The 25,288-nt window shown below is 39.1% G+C and overlaps 1 protein-coding gene across 1 annotated transcript in view; it reads left to right on the forward strand.

Moving 5' to 3' along the window:
• Positions 1–25,288, forward strand: part of CTNNAL1 (catenin alpha like 1) — a 58,970-nt gene that overhangs the window by 12,152 nt on the left and 21,530 nt on the right. The window contains exons 2-7 of the mRNA XM_014875173.2: positions 9,649–9,838; positions 15,874–16,061; positions 20,778–20,897; positions 23,058–23,147; positions 23,451–23,621; positions 24,613–24,813. Of these exons, the coding sequence (XP_014730659.2) occupies positions 9,649–9,838; positions 15,874–16,061; positions 20,778–20,897; positions 23,058–23,147; positions 23,451–23,621; positions 24,613–24,813 (960 nt within the window). The remainder of the gene's footprint in view (positions 1–9,648; positions 9,839–15,873; positions 16,062–20,777; positions 20,898–23,057; positions 23,148–23,450; positions 23,622–24,612; positions 24,814–25,288) is intronic.

Consider the following 25,288-nt stretch of genomic DNA (forward strand, 5'->3'; position numbering starts at 1 on the left):
AAAATTTCTTGGTTTTCTAGGAATGCATTCAGCACAAAGAAAGGATTCAACTCAGAGCAAGACTGTACTATGGTAGTGAATATCCTTTCTTTTGATCTCTTAAGAATTCCAGGAATGTCTAACAAGTACATAGCAATGGTACTAATAATCTGAGGTGTGTATTTGAATTTGAAGTTGTGTACTCGTCTCTTTCCTGGTGAACTTTACAAAGAGTAGATTTTGAAGTGTAGATATGAAGGAGGTAAAGAGGACTGTTTCCACCTCTTCCAGATAATATTTATATTGTGCTTGTGAGAAGTGCATAATTAGGTATTGTGGTGGTTTTAAAACGTAATGTAAAGTTTGCAGTTAGCCAGTTGGAAATCTGTTTACAAAGTGCATTATAGCTCGTGTTGCATTTACTTGTTTAACTCTCATGGTCTTTTGTAGGCAAGCATGTGGAGGACTGTGGGATATAAGATACTAGGTTAGGTACCCCGTAATCTGGGCTGGTAGGGCTGTTCTTGTGTTGCTTGGCAGCTCCTGCTTGTCGCTGCAGGTCATGGATTGTTCCCTCCTTCCTTTTTAGAGGTGGCTTACCAGCTTGTTAGACACTGCATGTGAAAGATTGCCTAAGGCTCTGCTAAACGTGTTAGCATTTGCCCACAGATTAGTGAACCAGCCTATAGGTTGTTAAAGTTGTTTATTTAATTTGCTTCCCTGAAGGTTTTTATAAAAGATGTGTATAAAGCCAAGGAGAAGATACTTTTTAAAAGCTTCCAGGTAAAGGTACAAATAGAACAGTCTCAATGCCGCAAGTCTAAGTACTCAGCAGTCTTGGATGTGCAGTACCTTTGTACTGGTCTTCTAGATACCAGTGCAGAGGGACATGAGGAAAATTCCTAAATGGGGGTAGCTGGTTTGCTTCCTTCATGAGAGCTGTCTCAAAAATGTTGGCTCAGAATCCTGAATGATATGTTGAGGTCTGTGTGACTTCTGCAAGAAGGGTTGATTGCCCCTTTGCATAATAACATGTAGAAGAAACTGTTCTGGTTCAGTAGTCCATAAAGTAGGGGCAGTTGTCTGAAATAATGTTTTCAACATAAAAAAATAGGGGTTCTTACAGTTAACTAGTGCATTACTAGTGAGTTGAATTTCATTTTGGTTAGTCTTTTCCAACCTTTGAAAACTCTAAAAATTGAGTTTCTGCAGAGTTTATTTGTTGAATTCTTCTACAAAATTAAGTATGAATAGAAAGATACAAATTTTCCAAGTCTAATAATCCACACAGTAGCTGAACTTTTAAAAATGCTTTAGTGTTTGAAATTGTACAAAATGCTTAAGATTGCCATAAGTGCCTGGACAGGCATCTCATCTTAACAGACTTTTGTTTTCTGGGACAAGTAAGTAGGTAGTCCTTGTTCGCTTCCTAAGGTCCCTGAGGCTCATCTTGTGATGTGAAGTCTGTGTGGCAGTTCTGATTGCAGCCCTTATGGACAGGATGTCAAAGGCCAGCTGCTGCTTCTCTGCTCTATCTGAAGCATGGTTGTATTCTGTAGCAGGTGTGGGTGTTGGAACAACGTGTGCTGCTGTCTGCCTGAATGAGTCTGAAGACCTGATCCTCCTCAAGGAGCATGCAAGACCTAATGAGAGACAGTACCTAAAATGTAATATTAGAAGTTCCTCTCTGCCCCCAAACTCAAGATGAGCTAATGAAAGTACAAGCAGCGTGGGAAAGGCCTTTTTGACCAAGATTTCTACATGTTGTATTAAATGCAACTAAATTTACCTTACAACACTCTTCTTTGTATAGATTTATAACTTCTTTCCCAGTATGTAGTGCTATTATATATTCTTAGCAAAGACTGTTGATTCCTCGTATTATTTTTTTTAAGTACCAAATTCTCTACCATTGTAAAGTTAATGGAAGGTAGAAAGCAGAAAATACACTAATTGGAAGAAGAGCTGTTACTCTGAAGCATCTAATCCTTGTTGCATTAAGATAATGTCTTGAATATTTTCTAGCAGGCAGTCTGATCAATATAGAATTAAAGAATCAATGACCTGGCTTGGAAGAGACCTTACAGATCATCTAGTTCCACCCCTTCCTGCCAAGGGCAGGGACACCTTCTAGCAGATCAGGTTGCTCAGAGCCTCATCCAGCCAGGCCTTGAACACTTCCAGGGGTGGGGCATCCACTCTCTGGGCAACCTGTTCCAGTTCCTCACCATCCTAAGAGTAAAGATTTTTTTTCCTAATATCTAATGTAAACAGGTTCTCTTTCAGTTTGAAGCCATTCCCCCTTGTGCTGTCACTACATACCCTTGTAATAGACAGTCTCCATCTTTTCTATAGGCTCCTGTCACACACTGGAAAGCTGCAGTGAGGTCACTCTAAGCCTTTGCATTTCCAGGGTGAATATGAGTGTGTTGGATTTGCACGGCAGGATTCTGGTACTGGGGCAGCTACAGGTGTGGCTTCCATGATGAGATGGGGAAATGAGGAGTAAAAAATAGTTCATCAAAATTAGCTAACCAAGACAATGAGGAAGACCTAACACTTACTCTACTTGCAAAATCAGGTGGAGAGTCAGACTGGTTTGCGATAAACGAAGCCAAAACTTGCAAACAGGGTGAGGGATGCAAGGCTACCAATGAGAAGTGATAAATCCAAAACCCTAAACCAGCGAGTACTAATCTCAAAGCCTGGAATGTGCCCAAAAGGCTAAGAAACATGCTTCATAGACAAAGTTAAAAAGTTCAGGTGCAATGAAAAGTTTGGAAGCCTTCGTCAGAGACCCCCAAATTGGGGAGGCGCAAGCATAAAAGGACTTTTAGTTCATTTTAATATGAAGCGAAAGTAGGTGGGACTAGGCAGGGCTAGGACATAAATATGTATTAAGCATATTGTGTAATCCTAAGTTTTTAAGGTATAAATAGAGCAGTAGTTTGAAGTTTCAAAGTGCATGCTTTCGGAGGAGCTATCCCCCATGCACCTCAGCACCAAATAAATGCATATCTACTTTATAACTCTCATTTCTCATGAGTTATAGAGTCTTTTCTGCGTATCAGTGAGAAGCTGCTAGAAGTTTCCCCCAGGTCTGACAGGGCCAGTGTCAGATGCTCCAGGATGGACCCATTGGCCAAGGCTGAGCCAGTCAGGGATGGCAGTAATGCCTCTAGGATCATGTATTCAAGAGCAGAGAACAGGTACTGTGCAGAAATAATTGCAGCCAGAGAAGAGTGGAATGATAATATGGGACAAACAATTCTGCAGACACCAAAGTTGGTGCTCCAGTTGCAGGACTAGAGATTCCCTTGGAGCCTGTGGTGCAGGCCATGGTGGGGTTGTTGTCCCCTTGCCACTCATGCAGGTTCACAGGGATGCAGAGATCCATGCTGGAGCAGGTAGATATCTCGAGCAGTCTGTGACCCTCTAGGAGCACTGAAGTGGCTCCTTGCAGGACCTGTGGTCTGGTGGAGATGAGCTGATGTTGGAGCAGGTTTCCTGAAAGGACTTGTGATCCCAAGGAGCACCCGTGTTGGAGCAGTCTGTTCCTGAAGGACTAGAGACTGAGGGAGAGGCCCATTCTGGAGCAGATTGTGGAGCAGATCATGGGAAAGACGTGTGTGAGGTCGTGGAGGACTGTCTTCCATGGGAGAGACTTCGTGTTGGAGCAGGGGAAGGAAACCTCTTGCTGAGAAGGAAGTGGCAGCAGAAACATGTGAGGAACTGATGACAGCCCCCATTCCCTGTCTTCTTGTGCTGTTGGGGGAAAGGAGGTAGAGAATCAGGCATAAAGGCCAGAAGGGAGAGGAAGAGGGAGGGTATTTTTAGTATGTGTTTTATTTCTCACAATCCTACTTTGATTTGATTGGTCATAAATTCATTTAATTTCCCCAAGCAGAGGCTATTTAGGCCGTGATGGTAACTGGTGAGTGATCTATCTCTCCCTTCCTTATCTCAGCCCACAAGCCTTTTATTATATTTTCTCTCCCTTTTCTTACTAAGGAGGGGAATGATCAGGTGGCTTCGGTGAGCACCTGGCATCCAGCCAGGGTCAACCCAAGAGGCAGTAACAAATACTACTCTTGAGAGTCTAAATCATCCTGTCTACAATGTGAGTACTTTCCTAGGGACAGAGGTGGGCAGGATATCTTCCAACATGACTTGTCAGTTTAACTCTTGTGTTTGTAGCAGGGGCTATGAAATAGCTATGTTTCCTCTGGTTTTATTTATAGATGTCTATAAATACTTCCTGAAACCCAGTCTCTTTAAGTATCACTTAGTTCTGTCATGCAAGACTTAATTACACTGACAATAAATAGACATTAGAATATTTTTAGCTAAGTGTGCTGTCATGATGCTTCCTGAGCATGAAGCATATAATGACTTAAATGTCAGTTTCTGAAGGCCCTCAAAAAGATCTGGAAACAGCTGCTCAAAAATTGCCACAACTGAGCTTGTTTCCTTAAATATGAAGTACATCTTGATACACTATGGCTATATCTATTAGTTTTGGTAAAGTTATTGAGAAAAGGCCATTATTTTTCTGTGATTTCTCATAGGAAGTGCCAAAAGATTGTAGCTGACAGATTCTTGAGACACTCCTTAAATTGATTGTCTCAAATCTCAAATAAACATTCCATGGAATAGTGTGAGAGCTCATAGTAAACAGAGGGTGAGTACCATCAAAAGGATTGTTTCCTTTCTGGGACCTGATCAGTAAATCCTTAAGTAAACAGCATGTAACGTATTGCTCTTGTTCAAAGAAACTTGCAGGTAATCTTTTCAGCTGCTAACTCCTGTCCAAACATCACAGATGTTGGTTACTGGGAAATACATGATCAGAATATAACAGATTAAATATCTGGGAGGTGTTAAGCTTGAGGGAGGTCTTAGATGATGTTCTTGGACTTGCAGGGTTTCCTTCATTAAAAAAAAAATTAAAACACAGTAATAGTTCTAGTCTGGTTCCAACTGGATGGACTACAGGGGAAAAAGTAATCTCTTGCAATCTGAAACATCTTAAATGTTGTAAGTTTTACTAGTTCGTTGTTTATAGGCTCTTAGGGTTTCTCTGGTTGGTTGTTGGGGAGAAAATTCCTTGTTAAGTTTCTTCTGGGTCTTTCCTTTTTTCTCCATTTAACTTGTCCAATTTTTTATCATTGTTTAAAAGTCAGGAGCAAAACTTTTGCTTACTCTTTATTTTAGAAGCTTTTCTTACTGGCCTTTTGATGCTCACTGCTGTATTTGTGTTCTGAGGCAATTAATATTGAGTGCTGAACTGGTTAGATAATCTTTGCACTGCTTGTTAGCATCAAAGTTTCCTTCAATTTGTCACTTAATGTACTAGTGAAATTCCTCTCCTTGCTAAGTTAAGATCTTGTTATTTTTTTAACCCTGACTGTTAATTACAACTTAATTAAGTCTTGAAAAGAATCCTAAACTGCAGTTGCCATTACCTCTGCTTTTTCAAAACTTCATTTGACGTGGAGGATGTACCTGTCTCTCTTAATGCTTTTTGAGGGAATGAGAATGCATAATTCTGAGAAATCTTTTATTGTTCGTAGAGCAGTGTTTTCTGCACGTGGCAGGTTATGAGAAGCCCATCTTGTGTCTGAACATCTTTCCTCATGCCTTTAACGTTATTACATATGGTTTATGTGTAACTCCTGTTTCTAGAACCAAACCCAGCTCTTTTTCTTTAACTGATCTATATTTCATATCTTTCTTTTATCGTGACCTACCTACTGCTATTTCAGGGCTGTTTGTTACTTAGCTTTTTTATAGGAAATATCTTATGCAAATCTGATATCAATATAGGCTGCATTTGCTACACATGTTGATCACACTTGAAAGAGGTGTTCCATGAAGCTGTTTCCTGTGATATTTCAAACTTCTTGACCAACTTCTGTTTTGGTTCTCTCACTATGGTTGTTTTTAACTGTCAATCCATACAGTTTTTTGACTTATCTGAAAAGAAAAAAAATATGGAGCTCAACCAAATTTGCTCCATTCCAATGTTAAAGATAGTTACTATATTGACCCTAAGTTATCCAGTCTGAGAAGAAATTATATTACCCAGCTGAGAGTTCATTATTCCAGGAGTTATTTGCAAAGCCTCCACTGCTTTGCATAACCATAGGTTGAGTTTAATCTTCATATACAAGCTATTCAAGTAGGTGTCTAGAGTAGGTCATAGATTCAGAGAATGGTTTGGGTTGAAAGAGACTTTTTAAGACCATCTAGTTCTCCTGTCATGGGCAGGGATACCTTCCACTAAACCAGATCGCTCAAAGTCCCAGGTTGTTCAAACTACCTGGCCTTGAACTCTTAAAATTATGGGGTTTCCACAGCTCAGGGAAGTTGTTCCAGTACCTCATCACTTTCACGGTAAACAGTTCCCACTTTAAGTCCAATCAGAATCTACTCTTTTAGTTTAAAACTGTTGACCTCTCTGCTTCACTACAGGCCTTGGTAAAAAGTCTTCCATAATCTTTTTCTAAGCCACCTTTTATATGTTAAAAGGCTGCTGTAAGGTCTCCCTGGAGCCTTCGGCAGGCTGAACCACCCCAGCTCTCTCAGCCTGTCTTCACAGGAAAGGTGCTCCATCCCTCTGACCATCTTCATGGCCCTCCTCTAAACTGTCTGGATCCATGTCCTTCTTCTGTTGAGGACCCCAGAGCTGTACACCCCTCTCCAGCTCGGGTCTCACAGAGCAGAGTAGAGGGGCAAAATCCCCTCGCTCAGCCTGCTGGCCACGCTGCTTTTATTGCAGCCCAAGATATAAGCACATTGTTGACTCATGTCCAATTTTTCTTGCACCAGTACCCCCAAGTCATTTTCTGCTGGGCTGTTCTCAATCCATTTGCTCCCCAGCCTGCATTAGTATCAGGGATTGTCCCAGCCCCAGTGCAAAACCTTATGTTTAGCTTTGTTGAACTTCATGAGGTTAAGATGACATTGGTGATAGACCTGTTCAAACAGCTGCTTATTCTTGCTTAGCCTTGGCAGGGGGAATAGAGGGGTTGTTTTTTTGCTGCAAAAACTATGATGCCCTCTGAAGAGAATGCTAAAGAAATGATAGAAATGTAAAAGATACTTGTGTTCCTGAGAGTGTTTTGTAAGACTTTAATAAAGCAATTTAAGCTGTGATAGCTTCATGATTTTTATTATTTGCATACCTCCGCAGTAACATAGGAATTAAAATAAATGCCCTTGATGATTTGTAAGAGACAGTGGGATTCCTTTCACTCTGCAGTGTTATTTGCATATGCATTTTTTTTCAGGGTTATGTAGAACATGTTTAAACTTCTACTGGTGTAAAATGCTGTGGGAGGTAAACTTGCAGCCAGAATGTAAACTTGCAGTTTGTTTCAGGCCAGTGTTATTTTATATATTTTTTATATATATTCTGAGAAGTCAATAACTAAAGGAATGTAATATTAACCCAGTATTGGGTTACTGTTTGCTTAAAAACCACTTGAAGAAACAAACTCGTGACTCTCTATCAGTTTGGTTTTCTTCAGCATTTGAACTAATGCTCTCAGTTGTCTTGCTAGCCACGGCTAGCATTCAAGAATTTACCAGCTGGCATTGTTAGATTAGCTGCTGACAGGTATTTTTTAATTCTGTATACCTGAAGTACCTACAATGCAAGAATTCACGAGGCCTGCTTAGTGCAGTTGTTTTTACCATTCATTTCATGTTGGTCTGAATTTCCATTGAAGTTTCCATTGAAGTAATTGTGTGTTTTGAGGAATGTCATTCCTCACATAAAATGAATTTGAAGATGTTCAGATGTTTCCTCAGTTTACTCTCTATTAGGACTCTATTTTCATCCTGTGATCTTTTTACTGAAAGGGCATCCGGGTTCATAGGCTTTGGAGATGAAGTTTGATGATCCAGGGGACTCTTACAGGCACAGATTTGTTATATGAACTATAGAAAGTGGCCTTCCTTTAGACCTTGTGGCTCAGACACAAATTGGAAAAGTAGGATGTATATAAGAAGGCAGTGGGCAGACAGTGCATTTCTGTACTGATGTTTTGTACCAGAACAAAATATTCTTCTGTTCTCATAGCAATTCTTCCATAGAGCAGCACTGTTCTTACGTTTTTTGACTTTCTTGTTTTTCTTGTGTGTGCAAAGCTCTCAATGAAGTGTTGATGTTTCCCATTGCAAAGAGTTTAATGCTGGAAACTTGGCTAAACCAGCTCCTGGCATTCAAAACCAGCCTCAGCAAGCTGTTAAATAACACCACTCTTTTTTTTTTTTTTTTTTTTTTTTTTCCTTTTTCTCCAGAAAGACAACTCAGTGATATCTGGAGGGTAAACCTTGTGCATTGATCAAATCATGAAGCAGAACAGTTCCTACACTGCTTCCTGCTATGTCCTTGAATCTGTAGTGAGCATTGCAGGTACAGCTTGTATGCTCCTGTCCCAGCGCAGGCTTGACTGGTAGGAGAGCGAGTGAATGATGATTTATGTTTTTTTGAGGAGCAGCAAAGACATCTATGATCCAGCTGATACAGCTGAGATGTTCAGACACTTAGGTAATTCCTGTAATTCTGAGATTCTCTAAACAGACATCTTTGAGCTCCTGGGGATGTGGCTTGCAGTGAAGTTCTGTGGGCATTTTAAACTGTACTCCTGCTGAAAGGAGCGCTTCTGCCCATCTCTCTCTTCTCAGGCTGTACTGTTTCACTTTTGCCACCAAAAATATTAATTAAGCTGTGCAGTGAACCAGACTGGGGACTTGATAATGGGGAAAACTAAAACAACCATTACCTTCTGCCCAACTGAGGTTTAACCCACATCAGATAAATTCATTGCAAACATGAGAGTGGGAGACAAGGACAGACAGGACTATTTTTGTTGGGGTTTTATGCTGGTTTAGGATGTTGGAAACTAGAGAGTTTAATTTCTCTCCTGCTTCTCACTAGGAAAGAGTTGTAGCAAAAATATACAGCTCATGTTTGTAATGCAGCGTATAGTTAGTTGTGAGTGGCAGGATTGCATACTCTTCTCATGTTTGTGATGCCTTGGTTGAGAAGCTGCTTCTGCAATCCTGCCTTTCTCCTCTGTGAGGGGAAAGGATGTCTTTGTTTCCTCATGTTGGTGTTTTGGACAAATCTTCAGTCTCCTGCAGCCAGCATGCAGCTGATCTCCAGTCCATGTGGTGGTCCGAGAGGGAATGTATAGCACTTTGCAGTGGGTAGAAAAACCAAGTCAAGAGTTCAAACTAGGAATGTCCTCAGAAATTGTTTTACTGATAACTTGTATCTAAACGGCAACCTTTTTCTAAATTCTAGGAAACGTGTGATTGAGGATGTTTAAGTTATGTGTATAGTAGATATTTTAATGGGGGAAGGGCTGTGTAGTGTGGAAGGCTGTTGAGACCCAGGGCAGCTTATTTTAATGCTGCAAATGGGAGCGGAATAAAAATAAAAGCCCCTTTTCATTTGAGATAAACTGAGCAGATGAGCAACCTTAATTACACTTTTCTTTTTCATTCTCTGAGAAGTTAAATGATACCTCATGACACAGTGCAAAACTAAATTTTATTAATGAAGTACTGTAAAAATCTATTATTGAGTTCAATTAAAAACTTGCCTTTAATACTAAAGTTAAAATGTTCTAATAAATGATTCTTCTTGTTTTGCAGATAACTACTCTTATAAATCATAAGGATAAACCAAAGCGTTCAGACAAGACTCTGCAAGCAATCCAGCGAGTGGGCCAAGCTGTTAACCTGGCAGTCGGGAGATTTGTTACCGTGGGGGAAGCCATAGCCAACGAAAACCATGAACTGAAGGAGGAAATGAGTGTTGCTTGCATCGAGGCAAGGAGAGCAGGTATGTAGTTACTCATGAAATTGTACTTGTGCCATTTTTGGCACACTATTTTTAGTGTCAGGCATAATGTAAGAACTTTATTATTTAATTGCTTAACCTTCCTCTGCTGGTTCATTCAAGGCCTGATCTGTTACCTGATTTTGTCACTTACTTAAATTACTGTCATCTTACGAATAGGGAATGGAATTGTGTGTTGGCTTAGATTTTTATAGGATCATTTGCCACAAGGAACTACCTGACTGCTCTTATTTTATGATGTTACTACAAAGAGCAGAGTGTTGGGAATACAACTTTAGAGTTTATTGCTGCCAAGTTAAAACAGTGGAGTATGTTAAGTTATTTGAGTGTTATGTGATTGAGGTCACTGCATTCCAAATCTCAGTGTCTGAATGAAGGTCAGTGCCAACCCATGTTTCATCAGGACTCAGTAAAATGACTCACATCAGCCATCTGATGACTCCCCTCAGTAGAATGAAAATTATATTGTGCTTGCCTTTTTGCTGGATTCAAGTTTAGTTGCAAACTTGATGCATGTGTGAATTGAATGTGAAGCATGGATAATTGAGTTGCCTGCTGTCATTCTCCTTCCCCCAGAAGACTCTGTCTTGGCAAATTTGGGTTTGCATTCTCTGATGCTGTAAGAGAGTGTCAGCATTGTGCTAGAAACTACTTTCCTAGATGCTAACTACTACTCCTTGCATAATACTTCTGTGGCCCTCAGTAAATGCATATTCTTAGATCTGCAGTGAAGGCTTCAAGATGACATCTAGTAGAATCTAGTTCCTTTTGTTTTTAGTGGGATGAGATTTTGTTTTTTCTTTCAAATACTTTTGGATTGTGGGAAATTCTACTTGAATCTTTCCCAGTTTGAGCAGGTGGATGAAGTGGCAAGTGTGACAGAGATTCTGTTTGCTGTGGTTTCAGGGAGACAAGCTTGAGCTTCTGTTGCAGGGACAAATAAAAGACCCTTCAACAACCCTTCAACACTAATGTATTGATTACTACTGGATGGAGCAATATTCTACTTCAAGATGTGGGTTGAAACTGTGTAGTGTACTTGAAACTGATCTGTTAGGTTAAAAAGGGGGCTTGGGTGGGTGTTGGGTTTTTATCTTTAAATGCCCTCAGAGTCCTGAAAAACTTGTCTTTGCTGTCATAACTGGTGTATAAGTCTGGTTGAATCACTGTTCTGGCCTCAGACTTTGGGGATAGAGTTCATACTATTATTTGTGATTAAATGAAAAAAGAAGCTTAGAAATTGGGCATGGTGCTGTAAGAAATCCTCTGAAAAATCCCTCAGCACGGAGTCACAATGTCTAGAAACATGCTGATGATGAATGATTGTTCTTGTGATTTGAAGGACTGTTCTGGATAAACTTTAGACTGAAAATTCCTAGTCGCTTCACTAAACTTGGCTGCAAAAAGAAATGTCCTAATTTAAAAACATTCCATTTGTTATGTGAAGCATGTGTTTTCTCTTCAGAGATCCAAGTAAAATGCTGACAAGCCAAAATTGCCAAAGTTCACATCGATAATCTCAGCTTCTGGAAGAGCAGTGCAGTCTGAATCTCTTTCTTGACATGCCAGTTATGCTGTGGTTAAGTATTTTTTTTCTCCCTGTCGCTGTATGCAGGAGGAGCTCAGAACCTAAAAATAGTCTACGGTGCTTTATCCCAGTAAAAGACTATAGTTCTTTCACATTGTAAGTTTTGTTTCCTGTTATGCAGTAAAAGCCTCAGTGCAGAGGAGTGAAGTTATGGGCTGTTTACATTTCTGTCAGCCTCAAGTTTACTTTGGCATGGCTCAGTAGTTCCCCGCATTTGAGATCTAACTGACAACTTACATGGGAGATTCAGTGTAGCAAACATGTTTGCTCCTGGTTATTTGTTTGATGGAGGGTTTTTTGTTCCTGTATTATCTCTGTGGACTGTTTAATGTTGGACAAGGATATTGACCCATATTAAGGAACCCTATGTTCTGAGGGCCTAGGCAGCAGAAAGCCTTTGCTCTTTAGGGCAGGGAATCTCTCAGACTTGTTCATACTTCTTTTTAGGCAATAAATTAGATTGTGTCTCAGAAATTGAGATTTTTATTAGGCATAAAAGACAGATTTCAACACAAAAGGATTTAGACCATTAAGCATCTCAATTTCTGAGAAAAATAGGGAGTCTTTAAATCAGTTGCATACCCTGCAGAGGCTTTGAAGAATGACAGATGTTGTATCTGTCTCTTGAGAAGGGTATAATCAGTGATCTGAAGTGTTTCAGACTTGTTATGACTATTTCCTTGTAATAAACCTTGTAATTTGATTGACTCAAAATAGAATCCTAAAACACTGCAGAGGGTCATGTAGCACATTTTGTGTGATATTATTCTTGCACTGTGTCAATGTTTACAGTGACAGTATAGTAGTGGAATGTAACTTAAGCACATTTTAGATGCCCATCTGTGATTTTTTTTTTCTCTAAAACTAGGAAAGACTGGCTAATTTAAAAGAGAAAGCACATGTCAGGAATAAGTGTCATACCTTTTCCAGTATTCTCTGCCAGTTGACTACATAGCCTTAAAGGAAGATATGGAGTAAAATGAAAGCAACAAATAGCTTTCTCCTATTTTTACTTTGGGTTTTAGTACAGAGAGGGCTAAATTAAGGAGGCTGAAAAATGGAAATTTAAATGGATAAATGGGATCACAGAATAACTGAAGTTGTAAGGGACATTCTAACTCCCAAGAATGGAGATAATGCAATTTCTTCTACACTTCTCATTTCTTAATTCTTTCTTGTGCCCTTACTTAAGGGTGTTTGATTACCTTTGCTGTGGTGAAAGTATGTTCTTATGTCTTGTTCCTTGCTTCTTGTTCCACCACCATACCTACTGGGATCGGTCTGTCTGTGTCTCTCCATACCTACCCACTAAGGGGATAGATGTAGAGCACAGAAAGCCCTGCCATGGCCTTCTCTTCTTGGAGTGGAATAAATCTCCCCCCTTCAAGCTCCCCTCTTATGTCACTGGCTTCACTATGTCAGCTGAGGTGCTGAGGAGTCCAGAAGTGGACATGGTGCTCCAGATGCTGCCTCACAGGTGCCAAAAGGAAGGGAAGAATCATTCCTGCAACCTTCCAGGTACAGCTAGCCATTATTGCTGACTCCTGTTCTACTTTGTTGGTCCCCCATCTTTTCCCACAAAGATTCCCTGTTGATACCTGATCTCAGTATGTAGGGCTGAGTGGTGTTACCCTGACCAGATGTGGTATTTAGTGTCCTTCTTGGACTTCACAGATTTTCTGTCAGGTAATTTTTTTTCAGCCTGCTCTTCTGTCTAGCATCCCTGCCTTCCACAGTGTCAGACACTCACCCACTTTGGTATTGTTCACACACTTGCTGAACATGCTGGGTTGTCATCCAAGGAATAGTTTTAATGACTCCTGTCAGCCCCAGAGGAAAACCACTGGAAGTTGACTGCCCAGTGAACTTTGTACTCATTATCAGCATCCCCAAGCTCACAGTCAGGTTCATTTTCTACTCACCTTTTTGTTCACTAAGTCCATATCCCTTGATGAAGTTATAAGGAAACTATGGGGGATCATGGCAGGGGCCATGCTGAAGCTGAGACTCACAGCATTCATTACTTTCTTATTTTAAAAACAATGTCATCTCATTGTAGAAGGCATTCAGATCAATAAGGGACTACTTACTCTGGCAGGTCTGTGCTGGCTCTTCCTGATTGCCGTTTTCTGCTTAATGTGGTAATGTCTTCCAAGATTATTTTAGTGGTAATCGTGGAGGCTGATGTGAGGCTGACTAGCCCACAGTTGCCTGAATTTTTCTTTTTAACCTTCTTTGAGATGGATGTGACAGTTGTTTTTCTGTCATTGGAAATATCACCCAATTGTCATAATGTCTCAGTCATGATAGGAGAATTACAGTGACACTGAACTGTTTCTTTGACATGCTCAGATGTGTTTTATGGACTGGTGTACATCCAGCTGGGTATAGCTTCCTTAGCTCCAACTCTTTATCCCAACAGGTCTTGTTCCTCACAGCTTACTCCCAGGGCTTTATTCCTGTTCCTGTAGTTACAGATCGATAGGCAGAGAATGAAGCCTTTGTTCTGTTACCAGAAGTCCTGAATTTCTGTGGCTGTCTGGAGCTTTTGGCAGGCAGATGTTGCAGGTGTTTCAGTGTTCTCTGATAACTTTGTATGACTAGCTGCTTCACCTGTAACTTGATTCATCCTCAAGAAGGTGAATCCCATAGCATAAGAAGTGGGATAATGGTGTGCATCCTTTCTTGGTTACCAAAAGAACTTTCACATCTGTTTTAATTGTTCTCTGTGTTCTTCTGTGTTTCTACAGCATTTATGTTGTCACAGCTATGGTGAGGTCAAAGAAGTAGATTCATCTGCTGGCAAAGGTGAACAAGTAGAGACTGAAGTGAAATAAATTGAAATATGGGGAAGGCAATGGTCAATGTGTTTTACTCTCAAATGATCTCCTTACTGACTGGAGACTTGTCCTACAGCTTCACTGAGAGTGCATCTGGCTACCCCTCACTCTTTGAACTGTAGCTGTACTTTTATAACTCCTCTTGCTTTTAATCCGTTTTCAGGTCCTTCAGCTGTGGAACTCACTGTCTCAGACTGTACTATAGCATGGTATATTGGAGTTACTCTCTGATTATTTGGAGCATGCCTTTTGTGACCTGGCCTGGTCCCATCAAATGTACTGGAAGTTCCTTTCCATAATGCAGTACTATTTTGGCAGCTTAAGATCCCTAGGGATTACAATTATTAGAGGAGAGAAGCACTATGAAATGTGGAGCTCTGTGGGCTGAAGGACTGTCAGGCGTTCCTTATTCTATAGTGTGTGGTATTTCTGGAGTACCAGAATAATGCAGGTTCTTCAAATGGGGCCACTGGCTTTATCAGACTTTTGGAGTATTTTCCCTGCTTAGGTGAATTACCTTCATTGAGGTTTTGAAGATGAGTCATAGGGAATTTGATCAAATCTCCTCGATTTTATGTTTAGGACAATCTATAGGTCAGCTGTAGGTTGATCATCTTGTCTTGCATGCTAACAAAAATCATGTCTCAGAGCTTACCTGAGCTCAATCTCCCAGCCGCCGTTTTCTGGTTACAGACTAGCAAATTGCTTTGTGTTTCTTGTATTGCACTACTATCTAGGCTACTCCAGAAGATTCATTTGGGTATTATTTGGGTGCTATTGGGTACATTTGAATCTACTCCAGTAGATTAATTTCATTTCTGTGTTTCTTTCTCAGATAAGGAAATCTATTAGCTGCAGTGAATGTAGAGTTTTTACCTGCATAAAAAATAAGTGGTCAATTCAGCCTATTTAACTATCTATTTATCTGAATGCAAGTTGAATTAAAAGAGTGGTTAACTGAAAATCAGCACTTTGCCATTTTTCCTTTCCTGTCTCTGACAGTGCCCTGTTTAGTGGCCCTCCTTTGAATGTAAAGTGCAGTAGTCTCACTATAGTGCTTCAGGCCTCTTAAGTTGCGAAGTTACTGTTTGGAATCTCTTTATTATTCATGCCTGGAGACAGGAACAGGAAACCCATAAATTATGGGAATACTAATTGAAATTTAGAAAGTGGGGGGGAATTTGTAGTTCTTTCTTCCTTGCTGCATCCCACTCTTACAGTGGATTGATGCTGCAAGTTTGGACACTGATTTGTCTTTTGCTATTAAAATCAGAAAAACACCTCCCATGAATGTTTCGTCCTCCACACTTCCTAATTCTACCCATCACTCTCACCGCAAATAGCTGTAGATTACTGTAAGAAAATTAGTGTATGTTACTGATGGAAGAATAAGGTAATAGTGAATTGTAATCCACACTTATATATGGAGAGGGTGCCACCAACAGTCAGTCGAAGGAAGTGAAGTGAAATAAAGAGAGTTAGGTAGCTCTTGTCTTATCCTTCAAAGGTAAAAGTTAAGAATGCTTAATAGCCCAGTATATTTCTTCTTAGTATGGAAAGTAACTTTTTTTTTTTTTTTTTCCTTCTAGGTGAAACAATTGCACAACTTACAGATGTGGCAAGTTTGGATCATCCGGAATCTGATAGTCACATAACAATCTTTACAGACAAAACGGGTGTGGTAAAAGCTGCAAGGTTGTTGCTTTCTTCTGTCACAAAGGTGCTGGTGTTAGCAGACAGAATTGTTATTAAGCAAATTATAACTTCCAGGAACAAGGTATTTTAGCTTTTCTGTTTTGTTTAACTGATACCTGTAGTCAGTGCAAAAGAGTGGTAAACGTGATATTGTCATTGTTTCTCTGGAGGAATTATAAAATAAAGAGATAAAATTAATATCTTGCACATGTTTACTTACCAGGTATCTGAAAGGGGATGGCTCTGAGTCAAAAGGATTAGAATAACAATTTTTAGTGATTCTGCATTTTATGTCACTCACATTATTCACTTATTATGCTAGAGAAGATACTGTGTTACTGCTTATTTAACTTTAAATTTGCTGTGAGGTGAAAAGTGTGTCTGTTGGTAAAATGGTCAATAAATCTACTTGCTAATGACAGGATGTTTGTATTGTCAGGATGAGGACAAGGAGAGCATTATGGCATCTAAGCAAAAAGCTGCGAGGAATGCACATAAAAGTCTGTGCCAGTGAAGTGAGATTTACAGATTAAAAGGTTTTCGTGCAGTTTAACTCAGGTCTTGGAACTTAGGATGAAACTACTTGGTTGGTTTAAATAATGTATGAAGGCCCATTTAACCTCAAATGTAATCTATTTCATGCAGTGCAGACTTCACTGTCTTGCCTCTAGGGTATTCTTCCATTTTTTTTCTTCACAATTTGCTAAAATAAAAATAGAAAAATCCTATATTTGAAAAATGAGAACCTGATAAGGCCTGGGGTTTTCCATTAATTTTGAGCTTGTAATCCAGAGCAGTGCCTTTCCTTCCACTTTTGACTCCTCATGCCGTCTCTATTCCTTTGTCCCAGATTGCTTTCCAGACCCGCTGGTCTCTGTTTTGCACCTAGATCCAAGACAGTCAGTTCAGTCCCAAATTCAAAACCAGTGAAATTAACTGCTTCTCCCTGGCTTTAGATTTAGCAGCACTGCTCTGCTGTCTTTGTGCTCATTTCTTCTCCCAGTGGTTGATTCAGTTGGCAGCAGTTTTATCAGTATCAGTTTGCTGAAGTTCCTTGTAGCTTTGGTCTTTTTTTTGCACTGAAGATGAGAATGATGCATTTAATACCTTTCCTGCTGTTGTCTGCAGCCATGCAGTAATGCTAATTAATTTACCTTTCCTCAAGTGGCAGGTTCAGACTGGAGCAATTGGGCAAATTCATGTGTCATGAAAGCATAAGGAAGGATACATATCCTTTCAAGAGGAGGCTAGGTTTCTGATAATTTTAAATACATATGAAAATATTGTCATATATACACCAGTGTGAATATAGTAAGCATAGGTGTAGCATTTAATTTTGAAAGCATTTCAAGCAATCTCATAGTCTAAAGTAAGTGTATCTGACTCTGACTGCAATAGGCATAGAATAGTAAAATATCCTGAGTTGGAAGGGACACAAGTCCAGCTCCTGGCCCTGCACTGAACATGGCCAAGAGTCACCCCATGTGGCCGAGAGCACTCTCCAAATGCTTCTTGAGCTCTCTCAGGCTGATGCTGTGACCACTTCCCTGAGGAGCCTGTTCCAGTGCCCAAATACCCTCTGGGTGAAGAACCTTTTCCTAATATCTAATCTGCACCTCCCCAGATAAAACTTTAGGCCATTCCCTTGGGTCCTGTCACTGGTCCTGTTACAGAGAAGAGGTCAGTGCCTGCCCTTCCTCTCACAAGGAAGCTGTAACTGCAATGAGCTCTCCCCTCAGTTCCCTCTTTTCCAGGCTGAACAGACCAAGTGACCTCAGCCCCTCCTCAAGGCCTTTCACCATCTTCATAGCCCTCCTTTGGACACTCCCTATGGCTTAATACCCTTCTTATATTGTGACACCCAGAACTGCCCCCAGCACTCAAGGTGAGGCTGCCCCAGCTCAGAGCAGAGTGGGACAATCCCCTCCCTTGCCCAGCTGGCAGTGCTGTGCCTGATGCCCCCAGGACACTGCTAGTCTTTGTGATCTCCTGAGTTTTACTGCATTCTCCTTTCTGTGCATAGTGCACGTTTGGGAAAGTCTGCTTTTGTCTGTGGTACCAGTACAGCAGTTCATAACTCTAAGACCAGATGAAATAAATAATGGTGTCTTATATAGGCCTAGTATTTATATATGCACTAATTTTTATAGAATACACTCCGGAAAAGTGTGTCAGATACTGCTATGATGGATAGCAAAGAGGTTCTTCCTGTAGGAGACATTGCGGTAGAGGGATAATATGGGCAGGGATTTAAATACTCTGAGACAGTGTAGTATAATGTGACAAAGAGGATGGAAAGGTAGGAAGAGAATCATCAGTACTGCCAACTGGAGAGGATTCTGGCTTCTTGAAAAGTGTCACTGTTCCAGAAGATCTCAGATCCATTTTTATCTTGGAGATTGACTACCCAATGTTGAATTTCTTTTGCCTTTTTTTTTTTTGGCTGCCTATTTCTGAACACTTTTTTTCCATTGTCATCATCTTCCTCATGTGAATAAAGAGTCAATCAAGGACAAAGGATAGAAAAACAAATGAGTAGTTGGACATCCAATCCCTCAGACAAATGAAGTAATTGGGATCTTCCAGAATGGTCATCTGTTCTGGAATCCAGCCTCTGGCTGATGATCCCCAGTGATCCTGTTCCTGCTTCCACATTCTCTGCACCAAATATGCTGTCCTTGTGTTCTTGGATTGTATACATTTTCTTCCATACCTGCCCACATCTTTCCTACCTTACAAAATCAGTTTCATTGTCCATCAGACTTAGTCCCTGCATCAGTGAGCTTAAGGTTTTGCACCACTCCCTGTCACCAGTCAGGTTAGGAGAGCCAGAACAATAAGCAGGGAAGTGACAGATAGTGGGGGAGTTGCTGCACTGTTCATTTTGGATCAAAATATGGATGTGCCCTGAAGTGATGTCAGCCTACGATTGCTGTCTGCAAGGCAACATTCATCCTGCAGCAGTAGCTGTGCCATACCTAGTGCTAATTTAGCTGTTAATAAGAGCTTAAAGCCTTGGAGTTTTTTACATTTTTTTAACCTTTTATTTAGAAAATTTATGTCTTCATTACTATCTGTGTATTTCTTGTTGAAAGTTTTAAAATGAAAAATTATGGATCACAGGTATTTTGCATTGTATCAGCATCTTGAATAAGCTTTAGACAAATTTAGAGCTGTCTGTGCCGTTTTTCAGAATATCAGCTCTGCCTGCGATGTCTAAAATTATTCAATGTAATGGAAATACATGTGCTTACACTGAAATTTTTGACAAGAAATTTGTCATGAGAAAAACACAGAAAACTGCAAGAGAGTTGTTTGCAACCAAGGTCATACTCATAAAGTACTACATTTGCTTAAACCTAGAATGGTTGAGCATCATTAATATTTCTTTTTATCTATTCTTAGAAGAGGAAGTTGACCTTAGCTTGTATATTTTCCTCTTTCATCCACATTTAGTTTTCTACATTCTCACTTTCCCAGTCCTTTTGTTCTCTCCTTCCATCTCTCATACTGCTGTTTTCACATATTTATTCATCTTCCTTCTAAGTCCTTCATACTCCAGCCTTTCTCACAGCATCAACACCCCAATCAGGAAAACTTGTTTCTGCAGCCTTTGTGGAGCTGGCTGCCCAACATAATGTACTCAGACAGATTGCTGCAGTCTAATATTGCTTGATAAAGCAATGAATTCCACAGCAGTTGCAGAGTTTAGTGGGACGTTTGCTTTCCTTTGGTTACAACTGAGTTTGAGCGGCTACTCTTCCAAAAACAAATGTGTGCTTCTAGGAGAGTTTGCCAGGGTTGCAGAGAAGGGGGAGTTTGTCATAATCAGGTGTGTACACTGCTTTTGTAGTTGTGGAGAAGATATTTTGGCATAGAAAAGGAAAAATCAGTTGAAGTTTCTTCCTTTCAAGTACAGTCTGTTAAATTTTCATGTGGTGTCTTATCTCCAGTCTGAAAGACAATACAGAACTGCTTTGAGTGTTTTCCCTTCTGAAGACATTTAGTGGTTTTGAAAGACCACTTTGAGATTAGCAAGTATATGTCTAACTTGAAAAAAGCAGATATTAATTTCTGTTACAATCCACAATGTAGTGACTTCACAGGATGCCTTCAGCAATCAGTAATTTATAAACTCTATGATTGTCTTTGCTGAATGTTTAAAAAATGCTGATTTTACATGCTTTAATGTATCTTGAATTAGAGCTTGATACAACTTGGGTGTGTTTAATTGTTTCTTTTATGTACAACCAGTAAAAATCTCCAGAGTTAGAGCAGGTTGTTATGGAAAGTATAAAACTATGTATTCACTTATTTCTAACTTTTTTGTTCAGTTTTGTTGAATTCTCTTGTTTTATTTTTTTTAATATACAGAGCCACTGAAGCATATGTCTGTGTAACTGTGATTGTAGACTTTAAAAGTTAGGCATCTGAAATGGAGAGTTACAATACAGGGATATAACACGGGGATATAATCTGTACTTGTTGCTGTCATATCAAATTTAAAGCTACATTTTTCCCTGAATCTGGAACCTGAATCCATTAATACTATTTTTCTTAATACTGTGAGGAGTAAGGAAAATTTTTTTGCAGGCTGACAACACTTTGAATGAAGCATGATAATTAACTTACATTTGATTTCCGGATGTTGAGTTTTTAATGCTAAAACAGTAACAAAATATGTACATTTTAAACTACAGAACTTAGAAGTTCCATAAATAATGGTACTCCTAGTTCAATGATAATGTTTTTTTGTTTAGCATCTCAATAATCTACAGTATTTTCCGTTATCTTGCAGGTTCTTGCAACAATGGAACAACTAGAAAAAGTCAGTAGTTTCCAGGAGTTTGTACAAATATTCAGCCAGTTTGGAAATGAAATGGTGGAATTTGCCCACTTAACTGGAGATCGGCAAAATGTAAGTATTAGTAAAAGATTGTGAGAGACTGTGCACAGTATAATTTTAATCTTATTATCAGGAAGATATGGACTCTTTTGGGATGATAAAAGAAAACAAAATAATTGATGGTGTCCTGTCTCTGGAATCTGCCCTGTCCTTGCTCCATTCAAAACATGTCTTTTGATTTTAAAGCTCAGGCTGAGAAAAATGGCTGCATTGTTATCCCTGCATATCTTTCAGAAGCCCAAGTGTGTGTTATTTGCATTGTCTTTTGGCTCTAACTTTTCTGGCTCATTACTCTAGTAGAGAGTTTGTTGTTACCTGACAGAAGTATTTGATGTTTTCATGTAGTGAAAGGACTTCATTATTTCAGAAAACTCCAAACAGATTCTAATAAAGTGTCTGCTTGGTGGCTTCTTAGAGTTTGTTTTATTATTATTATTATTATTATTATTATTATTATTCTGGAATTTTTTTCTGGGTTTAGGTCAAAACCTTCTTATGTTAAGGCAAGTTTTAGTTCTCACATGCAGCTACTTTTTCAAAACCTTTCATTCATACTGGAAGCTTTTCTCCCACTATTTCAATCTAAATTTAAGGGTTTGGTGAGGTTTAGACTTATGCTGTGAGCTCTAGTTGCTTTCCCCTGATAATCCAGTCCTCTGTTCAGAATGAAACCAGGGTTTAATATAAATATACAGAATCCTAATATCCAGCAAAATTCAGAATTCAGTTTGTATAAACAAATTGGCCAACATCATGTGTTTCCTTTTTTGTTGATGTGTGCATGCATAGTGTCAAAGAGCATTACTGGGAAAGCTCCTTAAAATTGAAGGAAATACCTACTTAGTAGTGAATGCTCTTTTTTCCTCTGAAGTACTTTTTTCCCACAGCATTTGTTCCTTTGAAAAGAGAACATGCATTATTAGGAAGTCCATAGTCTTTTCAACTGTGTTGGATTTTCAGTGTTAAGTGGTCTTCTGCTCTCCCCTCCTTGCCTACTTGACTCTTTTGGAAAGAGTGCTACATTTCCACTTTCTCAGTTGTTTCAGGACTTTCTTGATACGCTCAATTTACAATGTGTGGACTGCTGTGTGGCACTACTACCTTTATGGGGAGGAAACATGGCTCATAGTATTTTAAATGTGCCATAAATTCTTGAGGACCATCAGATTTATCAGAGTGTGATGTCAGAATTTCAGAAATTAACTGTTTTCTTGTTTGGTTGTTTAGTTGGTTTGGTTTTTAATGTTATTTTGATCTTAAAGATTTTCTGTAGCTGCTAAATGCAAATATTATAAAAGTGTCAAAACTGACTGCTGCTGTGATTTATCTGGGTGTTTTTGTTAATCCAGGGTATATTAGGATTAATTGCATTCTGTAAACCTTCAGCTGGTCCCGTTCAGTTGCCTGTTTGACACTCAGATGGCACTCCGCTGTCTTTGTGAGAAGATCATAGTTATAACTTTCGAAGTTCTTCCCCTTGTTAGACCCTCTTGCTTGTTGAGGGATTCATGTCTTGCCCTCTTCCTTCACATCCTGGTCTGGAGTCTAAACTCTTCTGTATTGATGATCTTTGCTGGGGGTGTAGTTCAATTTTGGAGGTGTGTCCATCTTTCCCTGGAAAGTTTTTTAAAAGGTTTCTATACTCAGAGGAGAGAAATACCAAGGAATTGCTTTTTCACCCTATTTTTTATTACTGGTATATAGCAAATATAACACTCAAGTAGAAAAAAGATTTAGTTTACATTTCCTTCACTGCAGTGTGATGAAAAGCAGTTGTTCTCTGTCTCTACTTTACCTTCCCCTCCATTTCAGAAAATACTTCTTGTCAGCTATTCTTTTCACCCCCTTTTTCTGTTTTATGAATAATGCTTTGTGATAAAGGTAGCAAAATTATCAACAGTTTACATAACATGCTCTGTATCTTGGAGATCTTCTTTCTTTGAAATCTGGATTGAATAGAGCCAAGAATAAATGCATAAATTAAAATCTGTCTGAAAAGTAAGTTCTAGATCATGAGTTAGGCTGAAAATAGCAGTTGTCAGAAATTAGAAAGCTTTCTCACAAACCATTCACCTGAAAGAGAGTTTCCTTTTTCCAGTCTTACAAGTAGTTAATATTTTAGATACTGTGTAATACTTAGGTTTGTTTTTTTTTTTTCCTTTTGGTGTTTAGGATTTGAAGGATGAGAAGAAAAAAGCTAGAATGGCAGCATCTAGGGCTGTTCTTGAGAAGTGCACTATGATGCTCCTGACTGCTTCAAAGGTGAGTGAGTTTGTGCACTCTTATACAATTTGGCCAAATCACAAAGCATGGCATCTGCCTGGAGAGCTGACTCTCCTCTCTCAGCCCCATTTCAGATTTCATGCTAAAGCAGGGTATAAGTGTAAAGAATGAAGAAACTCTTTATATTCTGAGTAATGGTGTGAATTTGACTTAACAGCAGTTTAACAGAAAGAATGCACCATTTTCTGAACACATTCTTTAGACTTGCCTTAGCAGGAAGCATTCATTTCAATATACAGCATGTGTACTCTTTCATAATAGTTACTCTGCTTTCTTTAAAAGACTTGTCTGAGGCATCCAGACTGTGAATCTGCTCGTATTAACAAAGATGGAGTTTTTCATCGGATGAGACTAGCTTTGGAACAGGTAATAGAAATTGTAACTGACTCTAGACCAAATGGAGAAAATGAAATGGCCCCCATCAGCATATATTCTGGCATCAAAGAATTCAAGGTAAGAGTAGAAATAATACTGTTTTCTACAGCCAATAAAGTACCTCTTAACTAGGATGTTGGAAAAAGTGGTTTTAGATTTGAGGTCATGGAGCTGCATCTCTTCACCAGCATTGACGTAAATAACTGTCCCAAAATGTTCAAGAATCTGTCAAGAGGTGCCTATAATTTAATAGTCGTTGCCAAAATACACCTCTCTTACTGAATCAGTATGCATTCAGAGCTCTAATATTTTGTTGAGGTGATTCATTGACATTGAATAAACTGAAGTATCAGGGTCTGATGAGACCTTCATTAGAATAGTTGTTGTTTGAGAATTCTTGCTTTGTAAGCATTAGTGTTTTTAAAATGCATGCAAAAATATTCATACAAACATTTAAAAGAGCAAACTGTTATTCAAAAGAAATGTTCTGAATTGAAACTGTATCCTGTAGCTCAGTGGACTTTTTTCCTCATAAAGGCTTTTCTAAATTTCATACTCCATTAAGAACAGTTAATGAGCAACCATGGCTTGCTGCTTTTGAACCTGTCACTTTGATTCAATTTATTTATTTGCCCTCTTTAAATTTCAACTGAAATTTTTTGAGAGTGCTCCAAAGTATTCAATTTTCTACATACATGTTTTTAGAAAACTACTCAAAATGGATTACATGGATGTGAAAGGATCAAACAAAATTGGAACACATTGAATTTCTGAAAGTTACTGGACTTAGAAACTTTGTTGACAGCAATAGAAAAATGGTGTGTTTGCTCTTATTCCTGATAAGGGGCTAGTAAACTGCTGATGGTATTATCACTTTTAAAAAAACATCCCAAACCCCAAACTGCAGGTCTGGACACAAGCAAATTGTTGGATTACTTCGAAAATAAGGGAATAATTTTAGAAAGCACTAAGGAGAAAAATAAAATATAAAATGATGGGTCTGCGTTCTGCATTTGCATCACAACTAAATCACATAAATTCTCAAGGAAATGATGTGCTTCTTTTTCAGAATAAAGTGGAAGGTCTCCGTGAGAATCTTTATTTTCTCTCAAAAGAGAACCTTTCAACAATGCTGGAAGTTATCCTGGAACATACAGAAGACTTTACAGACTCTGCCTATACCAGTCATGAGCACAGAGAACACATTTTGGAGCTGTCTAAACAGGCTAAAATGGAACTAGAGCAGCTGGTTTCAGTGTGGATGCAAGCTGTAAGAGCTTTTTAGCAAAGTAAATCTTTTTGCCTCTACTTTGAAAAGAATTTTGAATGCAGTCTTTCTTCTGCTCTAGGAAGAGAGAACTGAGTATTCCTCACAGTGGGAGCTGATGAAGGAAGCCACAGTTTGTTCTGTGCTTTTCTGCAGCTTCCATATGTTCCGTCCTCCCCCTACCCCAGTGGTATTGCTGCACTGATCCTTTGATGGCTAAATTAGGCTACTGATGGTAGTAGGCTAATTTTAATGAAGATATGAGTGGAAACGAGGCAGTGATGAGAACAAGTATTATTGCACTCTTAAACAGTTAAGTCCTTTGAGGGAGTTCAGAGATTTCAATTGTCTTGATCCCATAGCAGTGACCACAGTTTTCTTTCTTGTTGTCAATGGAATATTGGAAAGAGTTAAATTACTGGAAAGGGAAACATTGTAAAAATTGTCTGTATTTTTAATATTATGGAGAGAGAAGAGA

This window comes from Sturnus vulgaris, chromosome 1 (genome assembly GCF_052056855.1).
Source record: "Sturnus vulgaris isolate bStuVul1 chromosome 1, bStuVul1.hap1, whole genome shotgun sequence".
NCBI classification, from domain to species: Eukaryota; Metazoa; Chordata; class Aves; order Passeriformes; family Sturnidae; genus Sturnus; species Sturnus vulgaris.